The sequence below is a fragment of the Abrus precatorius genome, unplaced genomic scaffold, assembly GCF_003935025.1.
Source record: "Abrus precatorius isolate BTA unplaced genomic scaffold, Abrus_2018 Scaffold3, whole genome shotgun sequence".
Taxonomy (NCBI): Eukaryota; Viridiplantae; Streptophyta; class Magnoliopsida; order Fabales; family Fabaceae; genus Abrus; species Abrus precatorius.
This window is the reverse complement of record NW_020874373.1, coordinates 33,567,416-33,590,867: the sequence shown is the minus strand read 5'-3', so window position 1 is coordinate 33,590,867 and position 23,452 is coordinate 33,567,416. Positions and strand designations below refer to the sequence as shown.

The window sequence follows — 23,452 nt, the reverse complement described above, 5'->3', positions numbered from 1 at the left end:
GTATTTCACTTTTCAACCGTTTGTTTTCTTTTTTAATGATTATCCAATGTTGAAGAGTTGCAAAAGTAGTTGCTTGAATGTTTTTCCTTTTTATATCTTGGTTTTGGCAATTTTTACCAGATACTGATAGAGCTGAGTGTGTAATTCCATCCAACTGAACAGGTTGATCATGGATTTGAGTGGAGTAATTTCATGGTCAACATTAATAGTTTTATTCCAGTGCTAGAACGATGTTAACGGCATGGTGATGCTGGTTGATTGGATGATGCAAAGAGTTTCACGGAATCAATTCTAATCAAGCTAGACCAATCGTTTTTTGGGGAATTTGGTTGGGTTTACATTATGTATGGCAATCTCAAAATTGTAAGAGCTTGCAGTGTGGCCTTCGATGATGAAACCAGATGATCCCGGCAATCAAAAGAGGCCAAGAAATTTACCTGGGACTTCATGTGGGTCACGAGTTTCTTGAAATTAATTCCAGTTTCATAGTACTGATAGTTTGTGTGACAATTAGCTACTTTCGAGGTGACAAATTCATATTGGATTATTAAAGGAACCGGAGATGAAATTGCCCTTTAAATAGATTTAGAATGATTATAGGAACCAACATTTGAAACTTATATAATTTATTATATTAAAACAACTGCAAATCTTGTAACTCAGTCCCACCTAGCTTCCTCGAAGGGAACCTTCTGTAAAACATATATTTATGCAACCGTTCAATACAGGAGATGATGTAGCTTTGTTGATTGCTTGTCAATTACGTGACTCAAGTAGTTGAGGTGGGTGAAATTTGTAACGTGTTCAAGTTCTTTTTAAACCTCCTCCTTTTTGTGCTCTTGTATTTTGTTATGTTGACAATCATAGTCTAGGATTATAATGAGAAAATCAATGCAAGATATATTTTTTGTATAATTAACAAAAAAAATTCCTTTTAGTACAAAACTTTTAGTATATTTTTTTATCTTTTATTCTTACCAGACGTGGATGCTTAGATCTAGGTAGTCAGATAAACAGAGAACACAATAATCAGAACCCTTTTGGTTTTTGTTCCTCCAAATCTTCCAAAGTAGTACTATATTGGGTATTAGACATCCAAGGAAAAATATATGTACAATTGTATAATACCATTTTTTGCATCCGGAGGCAATAAAATATTTGTCTTTACCTGGAATCGTTGACAGTTCTCTTAAAGTCTTAAGCCGGATTCGAAGGGATTACAAAAATAGAGAACTTTGATTCTTCTGTTCAGAGTTTTATGAGAAAAATTGACTTTTACAAGAAATTTGTATGTTCATCTTAAAGTACATTCTCTCTATATTTCTTCCGTATTTTCTTAATTTTTACGTGTGTGTATATATATATTGTTATTTTTCATGAATTTTAGCTCACAAAAAGCATTGCAATCAGAGTTTATTAGGGCTGGCGACAATTACGATTTTCCATTGATCTTATTTTTCAACATGTTGGATTCTGATATAGATAATACAATTATGAAGAAGCAAGAGCTCAAGGAATATATCAAACTAACTCATATTATACTAAGTCCCTAAAAACGAGAACAAACAAATCAGCAGAAGTGATTTTCCATAATTTTTACAAATTCACTGAAATCAATTCTTCCATCTTGATTTTCATCAAAGTTCTTGATCATCTTCTGGCAGTTCTCTAGTTGTGCTGCTTCCTTCAATCCCAAAATACTGAGAACTCTCTGCAATTCCCATGCAACAATAAACCCATCTTTGTTCTCATCAAAAACATCAAAAGCCTGCTTCACCTCATCCAGGCTTGGCTCCTGCTCCTCAAACAGTTCAGAAAGCTCCTTGGAACCATAATTTTCCTCAAGTTCCTCACTTTCTGAGCTGCAAAAAAATCCCAGTTTTGCCATCAAAATTTTGACTTCATCCCTCTCAAGCTTTCCATCATCTATGCTACCATTTGACTCGTTCTCTTTGTGGCTAAACTCAGATTTTGAAATCTGCTCCTGACCCTTTACATTTAACTTACAAGAATGAAGTTGGCACAGAAGGAAAAGCCACAAACCTAAGAAAAACTTGTGGATTTTGTTGAAAAATGTACAGTACAATGAAAGGTCTACAAAACCAAACAAGGGAAAAGTTGAGTTGTTATCATTCTTTGATGTCTTCTGCTCTTCAATAAGGTAGTCAAATTGCCTAAGATTAAGAACCATGGCTGCACACATGTTGAAATATAGAAGATGAAGAGGTAGAATTGCTTGATCCCTTGTGTGAGGGTTCAAATTGTTAAGTTGTTATTTAGCCTTCGAAGATGAGAAATGTTAATATGTTTTGAAGGGTGGTGAAGGGTTTGTTATATAATTCAGAAATTTGGAACATTGAAGCAGCCAGGATGGTCAGCTTTGAAAGTTGAAGGAAGGTGCTTGACAAGTTCATTGAAAGATGGTGCAAAGGAAAAATGGTAGAATAAAACTTTGTCAGCATCCAAGGAAATTTCTTGTTCCCTATATTCCACAATATATGGAGTTTCTATAGGGTGGATGTGGTCTTTTGAAATAGAGGTATGTCAGGCTGGCCTGCTTTTTCTGTCTTTTTGTGTTTGATTTTGTCTACTTTAAATATTATATTTCCTCCAAGACTTAATTGTCAAAGGAAAATGGGAACAGACAAATCTTGCAGTAGTTTCCAAGAAGAAACTGAGTATTAGGTTGCCTAGCATTATGGTATGTATCATATTTCCACTTACCAGATGCAATGCTCTTACAATAATATATTAGCTTTATTTTTACTTATTTATTTTAAAATAATTTTATTAAATTTAAGCATTTGAAAATAACAAGTTTTTATTTTAAAAAATTATAATATTAAAATTATAAAAATATAATCAATATTTTTTAATAAATTTTATCATGATCAGTTACTTAAACTCAGAATTGATGTTAATATTATATATATATATATATATATATATAACTAAATAATTCAATTATTTTGTCAAAATATTTTATAACTATTTTTAATTTATCTTTTATTAGTAATTTTTTATTTAACTTCAGAATTTTTTTTTATAATACTTAAAATGTTAAATTTTAGATATTGTCAAAGAGATATTAGTAAAAAATAATTATTAATATTCTTTTAAATTTTTATATAAATAAATGAATAAAAATAAAGTTTGTTTTATGAATAAATAATTAAAAAAAGAATATTATATATTTACTTTTTTTTACTTTAAAGTATGATTCATATATAAATTTTGCTAATAAAAGTATTATATTATTATTATTGTTATTTTTATTGTGGTTGTTGTTTTGGTGTCATAGTGTGAAATTTTCATTTCGGCTACTGGGTCCTGCAAATTTGCCAACTGAATTACGTCACTATATTGAATTTTATAAACTCTCCTCAGTGGTTTTTATGTATTTTTTTTATTTATTATAGGTCATTTTATCGTATGTTAATGTTCAATTTTAATAGTTTCCACAAACACCTTTGTGGGCGCGCAGGGGTGGAGCTAAGTTGATGTTGAGGGGTGCCAATATCCTTTTATTACATTTATTGTTTATTTGAGAGCAGTGTCTTTGTCTTATACATGCATATTCAACCTCGAACTTAAATACAAAATAGTGAAATTTCAAGTTTAATTATATAGATAAAGAGTAGTTTATTAAATTAGTTGTTGGTAAGCAAGAAAATAATATTATTTTAGTCTACACATTCTTTTAAAAATATGTCATTAAGTTCTCAAGTTTTTTAGTGTAACAATTTATTTGTTATAGTTTTAAAATAAATTCAATATAACATATCGAACTAATAATGTCTAGACCAAAAATAAAATCCAATTACTAATTATGGGAATCTTTTTATTAACATTATTTTTTTATCAGACACAATAAATTATTTTTTAAGAAAAATAAAAAAAAAATCTTTAACTAATTTATTAATGATTTTAATAAGTTCTAGGTCCTCCACTGCTTGTGAGTTGTGACCTTCTCTTCAATTACTATTTCACATACCCTTCCCATTCACTGTGTATTTTTCACAAAGAAAAAGTTATTTAATGAATGTTTCAGAGGCTCACGCAATGCATGGTCTATGGCTAGTTGCTTCAACGTTAAACACCTTTCGTTGAAGATTCTTCCTATGGAAACTAATTTATGGCAAGCAGCTTCTGTGAAATGTGTGCTTTTACTTTGTATATTTCAAAAGGTAAGAGAATTTTGGGAGAAGACGAAAGGAAAGTACGAAGACCTCAGGACCATGTAAACCTTCTTATTTTACGTGTTTCATGCTAAATATTTAAATTTTATCAATTGATTATTATTATTATATAAAAAAACTTTAATAAATGCTTTTAAAACTCTGATTAAAAAATATATTTTATTTAAAAAATGAAAAACACACTAATTCTCATTTTAATATAATTTTTAATAAAAACAATATTTATTATTATTTTTTAATTCGAACACCGATCTAATCAATTTATTTATAATTGTGTTTTGTAAAATTAAATATTTTTGAAAAAATATATATTAGTAGTAAATAATATATAATATGAGAGGAAAAGAGTGGTAAACGTTGTCTCAAGATCGGTCTTGTCAATCGTGGCTAAAATTCCATCGTTTCTTCTACGTTGGCATTGGAACCGTCTTTTGTGGGAAACCCAATTTCCAGGAAACTCAAATGTCAAGTTCGGAGACATACAGTGCAAATTTTTCATTTCTTCAAAAGTGGGATTGGTGAAATATAATAAAATAAAATTGTATGAGGTAGTATTTTATTTTATTCTTTATGTTTGTTTTTTTAATATCAGAGAAACTAGATAAAATTAAAAAATATTTTTTATAAAATCATAAAACTACTATTTGTAATTTTATCTGTAATATTATTATTATTATTATTATTATAGTGTTTAACTTACATGCATTGTTAATATATTTCTATTCAGAAGTGCTGATCCTCTTACTTGCTTATTATTATTTTTTCTTATTAAAGTATGTTATCATTTATTAAGTATTTTTTGTGTAAAGTATACGATGATTAAAAATTTATAATAATTAAATTGAACATAAATATAAAATATTAGAATAAAACTAATAAATAAAATAAAAAATACCCACACCCTGATAATATTTCTTATTATCCTTGAAGTTTTAAAAAATTATATTTGTTAAAATAATTTTGTAGCTTGTATTGACTAATATGTAAATAATTTATTTTATAAATGATGTACTTATTTTTATATTTTTTATTAATAAAAACTTGTTTTCATATTTTAATTTAAATATTATTGTCGTTGAAGTTAATGTTTTGGATGGACTGTATATGCTTTTTTATGGCTAATTTGGCTATGACAGATTCGTTTAGTAAAGTATTTGAAAAATATCAATAAAAATAATTTTTCATATTTATTATTGAGGTTTACAAAATAGAATTGGGGCTAAAACATGAAATATATGTGTGTGGATTTTTATGTCGGGTTATAGTTATAGAATTTCGTTGTTACTTTATGTGTCATTCATTATCTTTGTCAAATCACTTTTAAAAATTTCCTGAGTTTTTTTAAGATAAGTTTATAATATGGACTGAGCAAAGTACGAGTCTAATCTTTTATATCAATTTCGATATTTCAAAAACATGAAATTTTAATTCCTACGGAAAGTAAAGCTGATCCATGCATTTTTAATTAATTTATTTGTTAATTCGGCTTTTACTTATACTTATACTTATTATTATTCATTAAAATATCAGTTATTATGTGCAATGATAAATTAGTTTTTTTATATTAAAATACTTAGTTTTACTTTTAATAATTACACATCTTCAGGCTGGCAGTTTTAAAATAGCAGCTTGATTCAGTTTTATTTTTACGTCTTAACGATCAGTTGATATTTAAAAGGATAAAAATAGAAAAAGAAGAAGGATATGAATGGTGAAGGTAGCAAATCAGAAGAGCCTTAGCGCACAACTAATCCTAAATGACAAGCTGAAGAAATTGAATCCATATTCCTCATTCCTAAATATCCTCAATCTCACGTCTCTTGCTTGCCATCTGGTTGATTTTGACAGTGTCCACTGGACTTGCTAAACTGAATACTTTTCAGTTATCGTTGTTTTATGTATTGTTGTTTGTATAATGTGTGGATATTTTCAAAGACTAGTCACAAGATCAAAACATTGTAACCACAAGCAATATTATGATCTTAACTAATTAAGGAAATGAATCATGATAAGGAAATATGGTATTTAATCTTAAGAAATAATGAGGAAATACGAAACTAACTGTAGAAGATAGCATGAGATATGGTAAGATGTGATGAAAAAAATATTGTGTTCTTATTAGAGAAACACTAATTTTCTGATTTTTACCTGGATAGGATGACGTCCTTTCGTATGTTATTGATGTGGGGAGAGTACTTGCAAAAGGTACTCCGATGCTAAAGTCAGGTCTCGATTCTGAGCATTAAATACTATTAAATATTCAAAAGTTAACTCTTTACTTGCACCTCTTACCTTCCTTTTATAGAAAATATTATGAGCTAATAGACTTGCTAAGTCAGCCTTAGTCTTAGTCTTTTAATTAGAGTAGATAATAATTTAATTATCTCTCTTGATTGGGTTAATTATCTTTAATCCTGACCGAGAGGGTATTCAACTTATCTTAATTAAGGGATATTCAGTTCCTTTTTTCTTTAAATAAAATCGAGTAATGTTTTATTCAATACATATTAAATTTTAATACTTCTACTATTTCAGTAGTATTAGATGAAACAACTCAATACATACTGCAAAAACAATTAGAACTGAGAATATTTGACAGCATAAGATTTTTATAGAACAAATTACAAATCTTGCATTTTCTTAAAAAAAGATATTTAGCTTACTCATAAGATAATCAACAAGAAAAAACTCGAAATTGAAAGAAAAATGTACTCGATTAAATATAATCTTTAAACTAACAAGATTACATTATCAGCTCCTAACCATTGTCATTTTTGGTGGCATCAACATATTATAATAATGAAAACTAAATTGTTGAAGTTTAAGAGCGTTGTAACTTGATATTTGAAAGAAATAATGCTTAGAGAAAGTCATACATGACATACTAATGGAGTAATTTCAGATGAGTTGGTTACCTTAATAACACTTCCAGGGGTATTTTGTTTTGGTGTATTAATCTTTAATGAGTATAGAAATGTTGCAAGAAGAATCCCAACTTTCAATTCTTCGATTAGATTTGGAGTCATGGGATGTTTCGAACCAATGTGAGCTTTCTTTTCCTCTTCCAGCATCAGGCAGCAACAATAATGAAAATCTAGCGCTGGTGCCTGTTTATTATGAGTCTCACTTGGTCTCATTTAACCTCATTAAGACTAAAGAGGGGTTTTAGAAAAGAAAGTTTTGGCTATGGAAAAACCAAGAGCGACGATGGCACGCTGGTAGATAATCTGGACCAGAAGACTATGGTTAAAGATGTTCTGCTCTATGGTCGTCTCCCTTTGGCGGTTCTACAACTGCATCTTCATCAATCGAAAGATTTTGTTACAGACCTCACGAGTAGATATACTGAAGTTCGTGACATTGGCAAAGCTGTTGCTTATGACTTATTTTTTAAGGTAATGTAGGTAACATTCTTATTAGCTGTTCCAAATTACTACAAAGTGAAAATAACAACAGAATTCAACGCAATTATACTGGGTGAAATTGAACTTGGTGCTACGCTTAAAAAACTTGGAGAAAACATTGAATCTTGTATTAAACTACTTCTGTTTGGCACTGTAAGGAGATCTTGCGAGCTCAACTTGCGGAAGAAATGAAAAGATGCTTAGGTTGTATATATAGATAGATAGGTTATCTAATTGTGTGTATGTCATCAACTTTTGTTAGTTTATTCATAAAAGTAGTTAATTTTTCATTTCTGAATGAAATCTTAATGATAAGAAAGCTCTGCTCTTGACCGAGCTGAAACTTGAAACCAAGCAAGGCCAGCTTCAATGAAGCATTCCTCAAGCTCTCAACTGAAACTCAAAGGAATGAGTAAATAGCTAATAATTTCTGCATATAAAGCATCCAAACGGATTTTTAAATTAATTTCAAAAGTGTGAATTAAATTACCAAAATTGCAAGTCTCAATTGATTTGCTGATATATAGTCATAAAATTGAAAAAATCACCTCTGTAGACACGGTCCAATATATAACATGACAAAAAATATATACCAAGGTTAAAATGACACAGAATTTGAAGGAAATTAAATTTGATGGAAAAACTGAAGCTAAAATAAATCAATCTCTTATAAAGATGATAAACTTAATAGAGGTCCAAATAGAATAAATGCGCTTTAAAAGAGTGATAAATAGGAGATGATTTAAAATTCACTTAAAAAGTGATAAATTGTCAAATGTAAGATAGTGATTTTCTACCTTCCTAAGATATTGCAATTTATGATTTTTAAGGTTTTGTTTGAACTACTGGAATTCCTTGGTCTCAAAACTATTCGAACCTTACTGAAGTTTAGATAATCCTACAGCTGCTGCAACTTTGATTGTTAAAATTTAGAATTGATAATTTTCTTTTACATCACTGAAACACTTGTCTTCGAAATTATGACTCAATATCAAAATATTTATATTAAAACTACGTTTGTCATTATTTGGGATAATATTTATCTGCATATGACGTGATGCAATTATTCATTCTCTTCACGCATAATGTTTTTAACTAAAAAATAATTTTAAAATAGCTAATGCAACACAACTGTTCTGATAGTTTTTATATTCCAGCTCCTTTTGTTGGACTTGTATCCCACAATATCAATGCTGCTAATTCAAAGTGGGCAAATTTGTAGATGTATTTTTGGTCTGGGAGTGAAATGGACACATCTAGGATAAACACCCTTGAAAGTGTGAATTACATTACTATAATTATTAAAGTGGCTTTGAATAAAAATAGGGAAACTTTTGAAACATATACACTAGCGTCGGTGATAAAAATGTATTGATCATACAATATGCTAAAAACATCATCTTTAAATATGTACTGTTTATTAATTAGATTTGCACTCGATCAATCTTTTCTCTGAAACAATTAAATATGTCTTTATTTGTTTGACATGTCATTTGTGGAGCTGCTTCTAAAACTTTACCTGTAAAAGTTCAAATTCTTGACAACTACTTTGTGGATTGGTAAGTTTAAGGTTTCTTAACTCACAGCTCTTTTTTACTTTTCTTCTTCTTTTTTTCATTCTTCTGGTTGCTGATATCCATTTTAATGTACAGGATTAATTCCATTTTAATGGGCACTAACTCATGTCATGTAATGGCACTCAGTTTAGTGCACTGCATTTTTAAGATAAGTGCTTGCAATATATTTTAATTATAATCTAATTAATCCTCAACCAAAAGGAAATAAAGAGACAATTATCGTATGTTCAAAATGGTTCGATATGCAGAATTTAGACATGCTGAACAAATTAAGGTCAACTGCATTATAATTAAGGTTAGAGAATTGCCAACATACGGAAGTTGGAGCAAACATGTCTAAACTCTAATCAAGGTCAGAGCAAATAACCCAAACATCATCACCAGTCCATTCCATATGCCTCAACATTCGGAGAAACAAAATCAAGCAACAATTAAGCTGCCAAAAATAAAATTAAAAATAAAAGTGATATGTTTAGTTTTACAAGAACCAACCGCATCAAACTCAACGCCCGATGCTGTGCCAGGAAATCGCCGCTTTACGTTTGTTCCTATGCACCCACGCATCGCTATTCCTTCTCCAATTCCGAACCTGCAACGTTTCTTCCCCTCTCTCCCGCGGTGCGAAGAACGCTGGCCTCGCCGCCGCGACCGCAATCCTCGGCAAACCCAACGAAGAAACCGATTCCCTTTCAGATTCAGGTCGCTTAGCCTCCGATGAAAACGCAGAGAAGAAAACGTCCCTGGAGGTTGTTCCAACGGGCGGAAGCATCGAATTGAACGCGAACACGCCGCGAATGCTGTTGCTGTTAGCAGCGGCGGCAGGATCGAGTTGGAGAACCCTGGGCGCAGCAGCGGCAGCAGCGGCGGAGGAGGTGCGGCGTTGGGGATGGTGAACGCCGTGGAGCCAGCGAACGAGAGCGATGTTGGAGGAACGGTTAGGGTCGTACTCGATCCTTTCGACGACACCGATAGAAGAAGCGGCGTTCCGTTTGAGATCGACGGTTCGTTGCAATCGCTTCGCTCCGCCGCCTCTGTGAAAAGACGTTATGCGCCCCGACGAGTTCCGGCCGGCGGTCTTGCCGGCGCCGAACGTGAATTGTCTCAGTGCTCTCTTGACACTAGACATTCTTCTCTCACCCTTTCCAACTTCGATCTTAGGGTTCTTTCTCACTGCTACTCCTCCTATGCTGCTTCCTTTCAAGGTTAAGAATACATTAGTTCTAATATTATCATAAAAGGTTTGTCTTAATTGTACTTTTCGTCTTTTAATTATTTAAATTAAACAATTTATCAAAAAATTTATTCAATAATTAATTTAAATATAACATAAACATTATGCGACATTAATTTGTATAAAGTGATAAAGATAAGATTGAAAAATAATAATAAATATTTATTGATACTATAAAACAAAAAATATTTTATTGGTAATTGACAATTATTTGAAAAAGAAGTAAATGAGACTTATTTTCATTACTTTTCTTTCATTTTATTTGAATTTTTTCATTTTTTAATTTAAAATAATATTAATAAATATAAATATATCACAAATATTTTATTCTTCAGTAAAATATTATTACTTTTCAATATTTAAAATCATCTTTAAAATTCATGTTAACATTTTTCTTGTTTTAATAAAAGTATTTTTGTCTAAGAAGATCAGCTTATCGTAATAATTCGTAGAATTAATATTTTTTTAAAAGTATATATATATATGTTTCTAAAAATAAATTCATGTGTGTTTGTTCCTTTAAGAGATCAAAACAATCTTAATTATTATTACTTTTGGTATTCTTTTTATTTAAACTTGATTCTTAAATATTTTAAACACTTATTATAAATGAAAGAGAAAGAATAATAATGATAAATATTATAAGTTGAAAATAATTTTAATTTAAATAAAAATATCAATTATACTTATAAATTTATATATTATTTCAATTCAATATTATTTTTAGTGGAGGATATTTGTACTCAAGATCATAAATTTGTACATATTTTTAAAAATAAGGTTACATTTTATACATTTATCATAAATAAAAATGACATAAAAGACACATTAAATTAATATATAAAGGATATTAATTTAAAAAAACTTACAAATAAAAGAGATGGTAATTAAAAGCCTCGTTGGTAATAATTATTCAACTGAACAATATAAAAAAAAGATCGGTTTTGGAAGATTAATTTAAGTAATTAATAATAATAAAATTTAACTCAAGTTATCTAAAATCGAAAGAGAAATAGGAAAATAAAAATCTTCGAGAGAAAATAGGAATTGAATATACACACAGAGTTGGTCATCAACTGGTCCAATCCACTAATGAGTAATGAAAACTTAAATGGTTAATTAATAAGTGAATAACTCATCAACCGTTTTCCTATTAATTAAGCATTCAATTCAATGAACATTAATTGAAAATTGGGCAGTGGGAACAACAGAAAGTTATTCAATCCACTTCAATCCCATGAGTCCTACAAATTGTTTTTCCATCCACTTCAACCAATGTTCATTCGTTTTAAATTTTACTAAATTATTTTAAAACTTATTGTGGATTTAAGATGCAATTGAAAAAAAAAACTTAGTTGAACACTTTGCTTAGCTTAACTTAAAACTATAATTTTTATGTAAAACTATTAAAATATATAGTATAAATTTTTATCAGATTGCACGTGAAGATAATTAAAAACACTTTGCTTAACTTAAAACTAGGTGAATGATGCATCGATGGAGGCAATCTTGTAAGTCAAATATTAATTTTTACATATGTGGTCAGTCAGATAGTTCATGGAAGAAAGGGTCCATGTGTCTCATTTTATTATACATAAAAAGTAGTCAAGAACTCATAGTTGATCCATGCAGCAATCTGCAAACAACACTTTCCATTCATTTACCGATGACTCAATATTTATATGTTGGTTCTAATTACCATGCACTGAAAACACAAAATTAATTTCAATTTTGAGAATTGAAGCTAAACCAACTAGCTTAATAATATGAATCACTACTATTCCGTTCTCCTATAATATTATGTGGATACTATATGAAGTGTGAGAAAAAAATGTTAAAACTCATGCAAAGTGAGAAAATGTGTAAAATAAAAACATTTATTGGCGTACGTAACTCGTAATTTGCATTCTGAAAGTACAAAAAAATTAAACGAAATAAACTAACAGCAATACAATTATCATAATCCTAATCCTATGAATCCTGAGTCAAGTTGAATGTGATTATACATCCCACATATAAAACCAACCAGAAAGACACAAACCACTGTAAAAATCTAATCTTGTTCTTCCATTTAAGCACTTGGAGGAGGAGTAGGTGTGGGTGAAGGAGGGCTAAAAATATACCCGTTTTTGGGATTGATATTTGGCTCTGGATCAGCATAATCCATAGTCTCAAACTTTACCGGAAACATTGTTTTTATGGGAAAATCCTGAAGAAGAAGAAAAAAGGTTCCTAGTTAATTTTCTCCATGAGCCCAAAACTTAGGAAAGGAAAAAAAATGCAATTTGTTTTAGTTTTTGAATGAATACTCAAATTAGTCCCTGAAAAATACATTATACCCCCTAAAAATTATAAAAATGGGACACTTTGTTTTTTATTCAAACGGAGGAAAAGATTAAAATATCTCATATTTATACTCTTAAAGAACTATTTAGTGACTTTTTTAAGAACTAAATTGAGTCAATTAAAAAAACACAACAAAGCAACAAACTAACCAGAGAAGTAGTCTCTACATCCTCTTCATCGGTCAGTGCCACCCTGGCGAATCCTTAAAATTAACAAAAATAAAAACATCATCACAACGAGGAATGAAAAAACTGAACACATAAAATAAACAGCATCAATCCTTATGACAATGGACAATGGTGATTAAAGAGTGAGAGGTATCATACCATAACCAAAAGAGAGAAAGAGTAGGGATGAAACAAGAAGCAGAGCAAGAAAACGTGAGTGACCCATTATTTTTTGGAACCTTTGGGAGATGGGTATGGAAGGAATTGGTGAATCGGAATGTGTTGATTATGGTATGAGAAGGAAGAAAGAGAGAGTGAAAAAATGAGTTTGTGGAACAGTAGAGTTTATATATAATAAGCGTTAGATTCTGAAGGCATTAATATTATTCGGAACCGACTTTGGCTTTGGCTCAGATCCAACGAAATTTACGAAAGTGCTTTCCTCAGTTTTCGGTTCGGTGCCCACTTATCACAGCCTTTTCTTGTGTTCTTCGCATTAGCATCTTTTCAGTTTTTAACATCAAAATCTTATTTAAAATACATTAAGACGAATTTTGTCGTATTCTCTTACACGTGCTTTTTAATAATTTTTTTCAAATAAGTATTAATAAATATATAAAAAATATTTTTAAATTTTTATAATTATTTATTATTATAAAAATATTTATAATTATTTTTCATAATATTTGAAAAAAATAAGGAGATTATAATTAGATGGACGAAATTACGCTCTTCTGTAATTTACATGGTTTCCTTGTAGAAAAATACTTATTTTTATTTTTAAAATTCAACCTTTTATATTTTAACAAATTTTAATGCATATAAAAATTATTTCAATCATTAAGTTGTCTAAAATTTTTCATTAAATACATAAATTAAGTGGTGTAAAGTTATTTTAAATTAATTAATAACTTCAACTTTGAGTGCTTCGTACGAGCTTCGTTACATGATTTAAGAAAACAAATTGTTGGTTATAATAATTTTATTTTCTCGAGTTTAATTTTTTTTATAAAATATATTTTTGATTTAGAAAAAAAATTATCTAAAGATTGAAAAATTATATTCAAAGAATAGTTTTTTTTATCTCTACAAAGATGTTTGTAGTTTTATTTTATTTTCTTAAAATTTATAACCGATAACACCATAATGTTTTTTCCTTATTAATGGGATGTTAAAATTAATTGCATGTGATAAGGAAAATTGTAATGGATTTTCTTTAGTACATGAAAATTACAAATAAGATATTGCTTTAAAATACTCATTTATAGTTATTTATTATAATTAAAAAGAACATTTGAATTAAATTATATTTTATCACAAACAAAAATTTTAAAAAATAATTTCTTTACACATATATTAAAAAACACTTTTTAACATGTTTTTAATATAGAAACACCAAAAATATATTTTTATAATTATTTTTTGAAAAATTAAAATACTTATTTATTAATTTGATTGCCTATAAAATTTATTTTAGTTTTTATAAAATTAAATAATTATAAAAACATTTTAAATATAGTGATAACATTATTCATAATCATTGCGATTAATTTCTCATTCAGTGCTTTTATCAAATCATTCACTTGGCTTGTTACCTAATTTTTAGCGAGCATTATAATGATGTAAATTAAAAAATTACTATTTTATATAATATTTTTTTATTATCTGGCTATTAAATCTAATTAATCAACAACTTAATTATGATATTAACTACTTAACTAAAGGAAACATGCACCACCAACTATATATATATAAAGGTACTACGCCTGAGTTCCTTTTGTCAGTCGTTAAATAAATGAAAAACAAAATACTTTTGGATTTGGTGTTATTTTATTTGTCACTTGAATTCTTAAAATAATTAAAATCAACTGAGATTTCAGCATTTATAATTAATAAATACGAATGGGTTGCTTTTGGATATGCCCTTCACATTTTGAAAGAAGTGGGATTCGCTTTCTATAAACTTTCTTTTTTTATTCACAGCCTTTTTCTCAGAATATGATAATTTATCTTTCTATATAAATATTATTATTTTCACTCACTTTATGCTATAGAGAGATAGGAATTAAATCCTGATTATCAATTATATCAAATTTTGTTGATTTCGTCATTGTTTTATTTACTTGTACAATAGAAAAGAAAAAAAAATGACTATGATTCTTCATCCAATTAATAGAATATAGATATTCATGTAAAATATAATTTATTTATAGATGTACCTAATGTGTTTTTTTATGCTCATCATTGACATATATAGTCAAATTGACTTAAGATTTTAAAACAATTTATGGATTAAGATAAAACCTACATGTATAACGTGCCAATCGCCAAACTGCCAAGACCCTGGTATTGTTGACATATAGATGGAACCTTAGCTTGAATTTCCCATTTCAGCACACCATAAGTTAACAATATAGCCAAACTACTACGAATTTCAAGCCATGATATCACTACCAATCATGCACTTTTGTTGACAATAACTTAAAACATAGAAGGAAAGCCACCAATACTGTCAAAACCATTAGGTACAGAAGTTTCCCCATAAGCCTTAGAGGATCTTAGTGTATTTGTATCAAATGCAACTCAACTTCAAGAAGTATCATATTCATATGTTACTCAATTTCAAGAAGTAAAGGCATAACCCATCGGTGAATGTTTTTCAATTGAGACAAGTAATTGGTTTCTAACTTAACAAAGAGAATGATAAGTTTGTAAGATTATGTACAACCAAAAACTTTTTTTAAAAATAATTAATATAGTTACTTTATTGATATTCAAACTCAAAATTATAAATGAAGTTTGAACAATTCCAGCCACTTAATATATTCGGTGATAAGTTTGGAAGTATTTACTAAAGAAGCTGGAAGAAGAATTTTATTTTTTTTTTAACTAATTGAGATGTATAAGTTAATAAAAAGTTTTATTAAATTTATATCATTGGTTTTTTTTTCATAATTACTGATTGAAAAATTTATTCAAATTTGACTCAACATCTTATAGACAAAATATTAAACATGATCATTTTGTCATATTAATTACTAGATGTTCCATTAATTGTGAGAAAAACGAGTTTTACGTCTTTAAGCAAATGTGAGCTTAAAAATGGTTAGAACATCTACAAATGAAAATAAGATGTCCAGTGAAGAATAATTTAGTAAATTTTTAAAATTATATATATAATACATTTTTTTAATAATATTAAGAGATAAATAGACTTAAGTGTATATTCTAGAATAAATGGGGAGAAGAGTATATAATTTACTCAATTTTTTAAATTGTTGAATGATAATTATCATAAAATGACGTATGAAAAGAAAAATGTATTGTTCTATTCATTTTCTAAAAAGATTCAATCAAATATTAAATAGGGTAAGATATTTATCTAATTGAAGATGGTGGTGCTCAAATCTAAAGTAACCATGATGTTATATTTTATTCCATTCAATTATTCTGTTTGTATGGCAAAAGCTGCCTCAACAAGAGATGGAAGAACTGGAAGAGTTGACCCTAAATCAACGGTCCCTAGCAAATGTGAAACAAGTTTTATGTTATTTTGAAGAAGTTACAATAAGGAAAACTTTAGAGAGAAAAAGAAGAAAGATGAGTGACCCACCCTCTTGTGTACAGATTCTTCAATTCCATAGGGCCTCAAAAATAAATGCTCTCTAGCTTGTTGTGTGGTTAGGATTCATGCCCCTTCATGGAGGATGCCTTTGCAGATATTTTTTTAACTCAAATGAGGTCACTTTCAGTTACCACCCCTAAAACTTGAGTTTGAATACTCTTTCAAACTGTAATTTGGGATTTTCTCTAAATGCTAAATGAACACCAACGAATCAAGCAAATATTATCTTTTTCCTTTTTCTTTTAGTTATGTTAAGTGAACTTATATATAACACTTATATTTTCTAAATATTGATGAATCTCTCATTCAATGATCAAAATTCTTTATAATTCTTAAATATACTGCAGCATTACACTGAGCCTTTGCTTTAAAGGATGGCTACAATTAGGACCTTCACCCTTGATGGCTGGGATGTTCTCTAAAGTCAAACGAACACAATGGTGCAAGTACATGTTTGGTTCAACTTATTTAAAAAGTTATTATATTTTAAACATATTTTTCCAAAAATTGTTTTAAAAAATTATATAAAAAACGGCTGAACCATGAAATACAACATTAAGGTTACATTTTGAAAGAAAGAAACCGGAACAAAAAGCTCAATTTGAACTCCCATTCTTATTTATATACATGAGGTCTAGCAAAACAAACTGTGTCTCACTATGCCATATGTACATCAACTAAGAAAACCATCTGAATGAAAGGGAAGAGGGTGAAAAACACTGCCTAGAAAACACCTAAGAAAGGGAAGAAAGATACTTTGCAAACACAAGAATACTCCTTCAGCTTGGAAGGAAATGCATGAAGAACCATCCTTCAGTTGGCTGACAACAGAACTAATTGTTACAAACAAGGCTGGTGAACTGATGTGGCTTTACAATTTGTGATTTCCTGAGGAATGGTTGAACATTGCCAAATCTGTCTGCTGCACCTAAAGACAATTACAAATTTGTAAGCTACATGGTTATGAGGTCTCATGAAAGTTAAGTGACCTCGACAACGCGGCTGGATTGGCCTGCAAGACATGTGAGGCTTGTATTGAGTGGTTCTTTTCTTCATGTTTAGAAGGGAACGCTTTAAAGATCCCTCCCCCAGGAACTGATTCAGCCTTATCATTTTTAATCCCAAGTGTTGTCCATATAGAGCTTTTTGCTGCTTCTCCTGAGTCATCAATCCTCAGAGTTTTTGGAACCCAAAGGCACTTTTCTTTGTTATTTTCTTTGCTATGCTCATCCTCACCACCTGAGCCGTTTGGTTTGAGCATGTTGTCTTCCCTGGAATGTTTACCCAAGGTTGGAGAGTTAGGGCCAGAGTTAGGGGTTGCACCATTTGGTGATGATGATTGGGCTAGCCATGGGATGTTCCATGCACCTGACACAGCACAACCCCAATAAGCTGTTGCAGGATAGAGTGGCACGGCAAATCCCGGTGGGCAAAATGCAGGCGGTGGCACTGGAGAGCTCCACTGCACTGGATTCCACGGAAAAGGCCAAGGGGTCCCGGGAAAGTAGGGAACCTGGGGTAGGAAGCTTTGACAATCCTGCATAGCTTGTTCTGGGGATCCATTGGTGCTTGCACCTTCCATTGATTTTGCGGAGGTAACAGAAGATTTATTAGATTGACCATCCCCTTTTTCTTTACTTGCACATGGAACAGGAATTTTCAGTCCTTCAGGTTTATGAAATCCATTTCTTGTGTAATTGTGCACTTTTTTATCAGCAAGGTTCAAAACAGATGCCATTGATTCACACAAGGGTGCATCGGATCCAAATGTGAGGACTGTACCATTGCACTTCAAGGAGGGATGATGCGATCCATTTGGCAACTCGGTCCGAGAATTCTGGAGTGCTGCTTCAGGAACAGTTATCTGGCGATAGTGAGAAGTTGAATTCTTGTTTTTCCTGCGACCAGCTCCTACAGGAACATTCCTCATTGTCCCACCAGCAGTCCAGTATCTCTGGCAATTCTTGCAGAAGTGGCGCGGTTGGTTCACATTGTAATTATTGTAGTAGCAGAACTTAGTGTCCATGCTATTACAGCGAGGACAAGGCAATATTTTGTCTGGTTTTTTAAGGTTCTTATCCTGTGAATTACTTGTCTCACCCTGCTCACCCTGTTCTTCTTCGCTTTTTGAAGTTTTCAACGTTGTAGCCTCCCTCTCAGTGGATAGGGTAATGGATTCTTCGCCGGTTCTAGAGGCAGTATCTGGATTGGTGAACTCTTCTGATGATTGGGCGGGGGCTCCATCTTCCTTCTTATCATCAGTTGGTTTTTCTTCCGATGAGTCCTGGATTCATGAAAACCCTTGCTAAGTATGATGCTGTACACTAAATTTTACTATAAGCTCTATATTTATATTATGAAAAGAATATCTCAAACATAAATTGACTGTTTTACATCTGTTGTGCCTTCTGCATGTAAAGATATCTTCCCAAGTCAAACAAAATAAACATTAAAATTTAAAACATACTTATTCCAGAGATTATTTAATAGTGGAAAAAAAATTCAAAAACAAATGTATGACAAAAAAAAAATGAGTGCACTATATGGAAAGCTACTTCATTAGAAGAAAACAAATTAGATCTACACAATGAACACGCCAGGGAAGTTATAGTCATAGTACTGGCAATAAATTTTATATCACTTCATATGACTGAAGCTTCAGTTTTACATCAATTGTTTAGAATCCACAGGGCAACATCAACTGTCAAAACCCCATTTTCTCCTTTTACAAAATAAAACATCAATTACAAATAAGGCAAAGCTAAGCATGGATATACACGAAGTTGGAGCAAACAAGGAAATTGAAAAAAAAAAAAAAAAAACATAGTGTTATCAATTATGACAGTTTTAAATTTTCTCTTTCTGGGTTTGGGAAAACCCGAACAGAACTCCCAAGTCAAAGGAAAAACATTGTTTTTCACAACCATGCCGACTTAAAACAAGGGAAATGAACCAGAAGAATCTTGTCCAAATGAATGATTTATCGTCACAAGGATAGAAAAAGAAAGAGAGATTAATTTCTATACCTTTTCCTATGTATGTTGTAAAACATAAATAAGCAAGGTTTTGAAAGCTGAACTGAAAGCAAACAACAGATTAATTTCTCTAATAATTCTAAATCTATATTGCAATCTCACAACCTGGCAGTGGCAGACTAACCACACAACTGAAGAACTAATCCAAATATGCACAAAACTTCTTTCACTTTTTCATTCTAAACACAAAACAAACTGATCCAAATATACACATAAAAAATCAAGCTTCAGTTAGTCAAAGATAACATGGAAAAACTCGAACTACTAAATGGGAATTAGAAATTTGAATGCTTCTCCAGATTGCAACTAATCCCAAATCCCCAATTAAACATTGAACTCCTTAAAAAGAACAAATATAAACTAAAGAACACAGAATACAATACAATAGAACCCAAAAGGCAAGTCAACGCAATCTTCAATGCTTAAGCCAAACCAACACCGACCCATTTAATTTTTTCGCATTCCAAACAACGGGTCATGCTCAAAATTAATAATTTCAGAACCCCAAAATTCGCATACCTTGTGAATAGCATCATGCTCTTGTGCATCTCTATTGGTGTATGACTCCCTGGAAGAGTTGGTGGAAGAAGCATGGTTGTGATCAACAGTGTCATCAACAACATCCCCTGAAGAAGAAGCCGGAGCTCCGGCGGAGTCTCCGGATCCGGCCGGGATCTCCGGCACAGGGATCGTCTTCCCGAAGAGCTTGATCGCCGGGTCTTTTGCTTCCGACATTTCCGTTCTCTTATTTTGTTACTAAAAAAGAAGTTTTTTTTATGTTTTTGTCTCCAAAGGGAAAAATAAAAAATGTAAAAGTTGTTAGAGAGAGAAAAAGTGTAAGAGAGAGAAAGGGTGGTGACACGTTGTGCGTTTTGTTGTTGATCCGGTGAAGCAGGTAGAAGTGCCACATCAGAAGCTACCTACAATTTGAGCCACAAACTCTCTTTGTGGCCTTAAAAGGATCTTTCTCTTTCTTCCTTTTTCATTCTCTTTTTCTGTCTGCCTTTCCCTTTGCAATTTGCAATTTGCAATTTGCTATTTGCTTTGGAGCTGTTTGCTTTTGCTATTTGCTTTAACCAAAACGTACACACACTTTCATGTTTAGCTGTGTCTGCGTGCGCCATATCATCATTTCAACCATATCGTCATTTCAACCATATCGTCCAATCATAATTGTTTAATGTAATCTTCATTCATATTTACTGTTTTTTATTTGTTTTAAGTTATTTATTATTTTCATAATTAAAATTTATTAGTTATTTTGCAATTATGTTATATAATTTATTGACTTATTTTAAGATTAGTTTTTTACAATTGATAATTGTAATAATTTTAGCAATTTTAGTTAAAATGGTTTGATTTGTTCATACAACAGTAAACAAATAAATAGAAACCCAAGCACTACTTTTTATCCTTTATCGCTTGACTCAATTGATAACTCCGTTTGGTACCCTGCATATAGGCTATTTGTCTAACCGTAATGAAAACACAATTATCTAGGTAAGTATAAACTAAAATGAAAATGTTTGTAATTATAAAATAAATATAAATAATAAATTTATACACATAAATAAAATATTTAGATATTTTAAATAAAATAAAATTGAAAGATAGAATTAAAATTAATTTTTAAATTAGAAGATAAAAATATTCATTTTGTCAAAAAAATTTAAGTTTAACATTTGATATGAAAAAAATTTATATACCATAAACACTTTATTTAATCATAAAAAATGACATTAATTTAATACACTAACTAATAATTGATTAAAAATATTGATGTATAATGTGTATTAAAATAGTGCTTATAATTTTAATTTTTTATTTAAATAATAAATTAATATATTTTGTTGAAAAATTAATTAATATCACATATATGTTAAAAAATTATTAAGGGTTAGTTTTGTAAAAATAATACAATAAAAGTAATATTTGTTGACATTATATACCAAACTTAAATATTTATGTTACTTAATAATTTTATATAAAATATAAAATTAATTAATTAAATTGTTAAAACATTTTATATAATTTTCATAGTTATATATCTAAAATTTCAAATAAATTCAATATTTATAAATATATTATTTAAAATTTAATTGTTTTATATTTTAAAAATACCTATTAATAAAGTAATAAGATAAAGCAGTTATTAATTTTAATTTTGTAGAAAATAAGAAGTTTCAAATTAACAATTAAATTGGTTAAGCTTTTTAAATTATTAAAGTTGTGTTTAGTAAAATAGTTTGTAATTTATATAAGAGTTTGTAATTCATTGACTTAATCAACAAACTTGTAAAGTTGCTTGGTAAACATAAAATTAAAAAAATTTGTAAATTTTAATTATTTAAAACAACGTTTAACTTTGAAAAGTTAATTATTAATATTTTTATTATTATTTAAAATAACTTATTTGTTACACCATTAAAACTTTATATATATATATATATATATATATATATATATATATATTATTGTCTTTTATTTTATTTATGTTTATAATAGTTTCATTTTTTCTCTATTATTTTTTATTTATTTTTGTATATATTCTATTTGTATATATTTTATATTAAAAAATATATAACTTAAAATATTTTAAGTTCAAATATATATGAAAATAAATTTTATTTTTATATAATTATTTAATTAATTTATTATAAATAAATAACATAAGTAATAACTAATTTTAATAGACTAAACCTTCATTTTAACACCTGAAAAAGTTTGCATTTGACATTTTAATCTCTAAAAAATAAAAAATATCATGTTAATCTTTAACTTTCAGCTTTGTCATTTTCTTAGTCCCTAAACATAGATTACGTTAACAAACGATAACAGAAAGTTGATATATCAGGTTAAGTGCTATATTAAAAGCACAGTTAGCAAAAATGTCGTCGTTCTAAGAAATTTAAAAGTGTCCTAATTATTCAATATATCATTTCGCGTCACTTATCAGTAGACCCTTTCCAATTTAATTCTCTAATTTCATTTCTGAGTTGGTATTGGGTGTTTTATGTTGTTGGTATTGACAAATGGTGATTTCCTGAGTCGATCTAGCATCTTTTTAGGTAAGCTTGGATCTTGGAAATATCCTTTAGAGAAAGGGGGTTTCTTTGGCAGAATTCACCTTTAGGGTTTAGTGGTATGAAGAAGGCATTGGAGTGAGGATAAATGTGCAAGCCAAAGTTAAAAGATTTTGAGTATATGGGTTCAAATACGTGGGAGAATAAGGATAATAAGGTAGGTTAGGATACATGTCAGATTCAAGGTTTGGATTGTCAAGGTCTAAAATGAAGTTGTGGATGAACTTGCATAATTCAATTAACAACTTTTGGTGACATATGAGGGTTTAAAGTTTTAAAATGTTGGCTTTCTTATTTTTTTCATGAATCTGCTATTATAGTAATAGACGTTGAGTTACCTTCTCTACATCAACTTCTTTTACCTCCTAAGAGTTAGTACTTTATTTTTTTGTATTTTTGTTTCCAAACGGTTTTATTAATTATCAATTTTTAGTTATTTTACTTTTTCAATGTTTGTGTTACTTTGTTTTTTTATTAGGAATTTATAAGAATATTGAGACAATAAAGGACTAAACCAAATGAGAGCAGTTGTGAGGTGAGTGACTGATGCATGTTTGTGCTTTTGTTCTAGTTGGTGTGTTTGCTCAATGGAAGGAAAAAAAAACCTAATAATGGAAGGAATAAACTCCAATAATAGAAAGGAAAAAACCTAAGAATGAAAGCAACTAATTTATTAAACAATTTTTATTTATATAACAATAAATTTTTATTATAAATTCATAATTTTTTGCTAACTTTATAATTAAAAGTTATAAGCTCACGACTTTTAGTATTTTTTACTAAAT

At 29.4% G+C, this 23,452-nt stretch overlaps 4 protein-coding genes across 5 annotated transcripts; all 4 read right to left on the bottom strand.

The window, feature by feature from the left end:
- Positions 1–1,427: 1,427 nt before the first annotated feature.
- LOC113863515 (probable calcium-binding protein CML45) lies at positions 1,428–2,494 on the bottom strand. The gene has a single exon (XM_027497118.1). It carries the CDS (start codon positions 2,201–2,203, stop codon positions 1,571–1,573), a length of 633 nt encoding a protein of 210 aa, XP_027352919.1. The 5' UTR covers positions 2,204–2,494; the 3' UTR covers positions 1,428–1,570.
- A 6,746-nt stretch (positions 2,495–9,240) lies between these two features.
- LOC113863514 (60S ribosomal protein L2, mitochondrial-like) lies at positions 9,241–10,365 on the bottom strand. The gene has a single exon (XM_027497117.1). It carries the CDS (start codon positions 10,304–10,306, stop codon positions 9,683–9,685), a length of 624 nt encoding a protein of 207 aa, XP_027352918.1. The 5' UTR covers positions 10,307–10,365; the 3' UTR covers positions 9,241–9,682.
- Positions 10,366–12,427: 2,062 nt separating this feature from the next.
- Positions 12,428–13,207, bottom strand: LOC113863894. Of its 2 annotated transcripts, none has more exons than XM_027497662.1 (3): positions 13,084–13,207; positions 12,907–12,959; positions 12,428–12,620 (listed from the first exon to the last, which is right to left on the bottom strand). In XM_027497662.1, the coding sequence occupies exons 1-3, from the start codon at positions 13,148–13,150 to the stop codon at positions 12,483–12,485; spliced, it is 258 nt and encodes an 85-aa protein (XP_027353463.1). In that variant the 5' UTR covers positions 13,151–13,207; the 3' UTR covers positions 12,428–12,482. The 2 variants fall into 2 exon arrangements, with proteins under 2 accessions (XP_027353463.1, XP_027353464.1); XM_027497663.1 differs by having other exon boundaries at positions 12,925–12,959.
- Positions 13,208–17,273: 4,066 nt separating this feature from the next.
- LOC113862693 (cyclic dof factor 2) lies at positions 17,274–20,413 on the bottom strand. The gene is made up of 2 exons (XM_027495820.1): positions 20,104–20,413; positions 17,274–18,833 (listed from the first exon to the last, which is right to left on the bottom strand). The coding sequence occupies exons 1-2, from the start codon at positions 20,317–20,319 to the stop codon at positions 17,511–17,513; spliced, it is 1,539 nt and encodes a 512-aa protein (XP_027351621.1). The 5' UTR covers positions 20,320–20,413; the 3' UTR covers positions 17,274–17,510.
- Between the last annotated feature and the right edge of the window lie 3,039 nt (positions 20,414–23,452).